The sequence below is a fragment of the Sphaeroforma arctica genome (genome assembly GCF_001186125.1).
Source record: "Sphaeroforma arctica JP610 unplaced genomic scaffold supercont1.1042, whole genome shotgun sequence".
NCBI classification, from domain to species: Eukaryota; class Ichthyosporea; order Ichthyophonida; genus Sphaeroforma; species Sphaeroforma arctica.
In genome coordinates, this window is record NW_014039516.1 from 4,236 (window position 1) to 7,296 (window position 3,061).

The 3,061-nt window shown below is 40.2% G+C and overlaps 1 protein-coding gene across 2 annotated transcripts in view; it reads left to right on the top strand.

The window, feature by feature from the left end:
• Positions 1–437: 437 nt before the first annotated feature.
• Positions 438–3,061, top strand: part of SARC_09778 — an 11,959-nt gene continuing 9,335 nt past the window's right edge. For both annotated transcript variants that reach the window (XM_014296196.1, XM_014296195.1), the window contains exons 1-5: positions 438–704; positions 888–1,453; positions 1,600–1,792; positions 2,305–2,443; positions 2,649–2,815. In XM_014296196.1, coding sequence (XP_014151671.1) covers positions 681–704; positions 888–1,453; positions 1,600–1,792; positions 2,305–2,443; positions 2,649–2,815 — 1,089 coding nt within the window. In that variant the 5' untranslated portion in view covers positions 438–680. The remainder of the gene's footprint in view (positions 705–887; positions 1,454–1,599; positions 1,793–2,304; positions 2,444–2,648; positions 2,816–3,061) is intronic.

Here is a 3,061-nt window from a genome sequence, read left to right on the forward strand (position 1 = left end):
AAAGCTATAATCATCATTTTGTTTTGTGCAGGGGTTTGTCAGAATATATCATCGGGATGAAAATCGACACACAACGATCACAGCCGATCTGAACATCTCCTGTGAGAAGCTATGCAAATTAGCCGCTCGGAAGTTCAATGTCTCTACGCAAGATGAGGATGATCCTAGTCCTGAAAATAATGGACATCACCTCTATGTACAGAGTGGATCCAAATTGCACCCTTTCACGCGAAAGCTTGATCCAGACGAGCAGCCATTGAAGGTGTTTGATCTATGATGTTACTTTCGATATCAGCTTGGAAATTTCTTAGTGCCGCCATCGTGCAATGTAACTAGCCTGCATCTGCTCCTTTAAGTTCGCTTCTTGCTTTTTGACAAACTTCATTTTTCTCGGAAATCTGCTCTACATCCATTTTGTTTTTGTGTGTCAGCGAAATGTCGATCATGTGCAGTTGCACAAGAAAATGTATCTCACATGTCTTATGCTTTGTGCAATATAGATTCAGGAACAGTGGCTTCAAGATCTAGGCTACACCGAAGACGACAATCTTCAGGTACAAGGACGCACAGCAATACAGCATCTGATACGATTCATATACGCCGACAGTGAAGCAAATTTTCTATTCCGGAATCTGTCTGACATTATATCTCTGGAATTGGCCACAGCAAAAGCCTCATCGATGGCAAATTCAGCAGCACATCAGGTAGTAGTCAGTGACTGGTCGGTTGTCTAAACTTCAAACTCGTACTCTTTTGTGCTTAAGTATTCGAATGGACGCTATATGAAGATTGCGAGATCGACGCAAAAAACAAATACTAAGAGTACATTTTAATTGCCACAGGTTAGCTTACATTGTCGAAACCTTTTTTCTTACGTCGACGATCAGAAGTTAAACAGCAAAAGGACTGTCGATGGCAGCAAAACTTCTCTATCCAACAGCAGTGACAGACTGCCAAATGCAAATTTTGCCGAGGATTCTGCTCTTGACTTAACGGGGATGGATATGTGGCTGCCTTCCAGAGTAGCATATATTGAAGCCGAGCTCAAACAGAGGGAATTGCATGTTTGTATCGAGGAAGTCTCATTCCGCAGTAATATGCTGTTCAAGCCGCCCGAGTTTTTGACTTCATTTCTTAATCTTCGAACTTTAGATCTCTCGAATAACAATCTTTCAATTCTACCTTCGGGCTTAGCAACTGCATGTCGAAACCTCAATCGGTTAGGTCTGAGTGATAATAATTTTCGACGTGTTCCCCCGGGCGTTAAGGAAATGACTAAGTTGTCTACTCTCGATCTGAGCTTCAACAAGCTAAAAGACATCACCAGTGCCGCGTTCCCTGATCAATTAACTGTACTCTACTTACACAAGAATCAGATAACCGTTTTAGGCGCGTGTCTAGACAATTTGGTGTCGCTTTGTACGCTCAACTTAGCACATAATCAACTTAGGAGGTATGTTGATTTTGAACAATAAGGCGTTTTGTTTATTGGCCACATTAAGAGAAGTGCCGCTTTCTTCGAATCTCTCGAGCTCCGTACTTTCTAAAAAAACCGTGATTTCGGGTCAAGATCTAATCATTCTACCCTAACCTTCTCAGGCTACCTGCGCTGGAACTTCCACGCTTAGTTTACCTCAATCTAAACGGCAATAGTCTTTCACGAGGAGATATGGGAACGCTTCGGCCACAAATGTTGCTCTGTAAAGCCAATTTCCTCAGTCTGTTCTCGGTAGACCTCAGCCAACTCACAGAGATCAATCTGTCTCGAAATAAGTTACAAACATTACCAGATGTATTTGACAAAGCAACTGCTCTGAAAGGCTTGAACCTGTGTAATAATCAACTGAAGGAATTGCCTAAAAGCGTTACGTCACTAGCACGATTAGAAACTTTCAGGGCAAGTTCTCCGCATAACAAGTTATATTCGCTGTATGGTTTTCGTCTGGGTACGTACTTTTGCTGCATAATTATGCTTTCAATGCTTTCCGGTTAACACCTAAACCGAATACCCTTCCAATACCAGGTGAGGCATAACCAACTATGGTCCTTGCCTCGAATGGAAGATTTCAGAAGCTTACGATTGCTCGACGTGGCTCAGAACAATCTCACATACTTGCCGGAAGATCTCTTTTATGTAAGTGCTTAGAGATTTTCCATGTTCTTCCGCGTTTTCTACTCTTTTATATAATTATCAAAGTTAGCGCTCGATTTTCACCTGATAAAAAAGGTCGTCAGGATGTGATGCATTGACTTATACGTGTGAAATATGTATCCGGCTCAATTGACCATATTCCTTCAATACAGCTTCCCAATTTAAAAACACTTAACGCATCGTCGAATCAAATTCAATTGCTGCCGAATTTACTGTACAAACAAGTTATACCGCTAAAAAAGAATGTACCTCTGCCTACAAATTGCGACTGGGACAATACCGACAATGACAGTAATGGGGGTTTGGTCGGGTTTTACGCTCCTGTAAATTGGTGTTTTTGGGGAGAATGCATATCGATGAGTCAGTGTAATTTTCATTTCCAAGAACTAGACTGCACGATTTAACTTTGTTCATATTAAACTGTTCAGCCAGTTGAAATGCTGATGGTTCTCTTTTTGTGCATCTCTTTTCCACCTTCTATTCATGATACTCGCAGGGACACAATCTTCAATCGATATAATAACTCCAGATATAAACGGCGATGCCGGTTTGAACAAAGATTCGAATACAAACAAAGAAGTCGGCATGAGTCGAGACGAAATCAAGTCTCCTTCCGACTCACAGAGCGAATTAGGAACGACACTCCACAAACTCCAAAGAGTAGTAAGCGAGTTCAGTTCAGTTATTTTCAAGAGGGTAACCTTCAAACTGTTTCATACTTATTTTGCGTGGCAGGATGCACGTGTAAAATTGATCAGCAAAATCACATACATAAATACACACACACACACAGAGTGATATATTTGTATCTATGTATGTATGTATGAATATATTATGTATGTATGCATATATATATATATATATATATTAATATATAATATATTTATATGTATATATATTTATAAATTT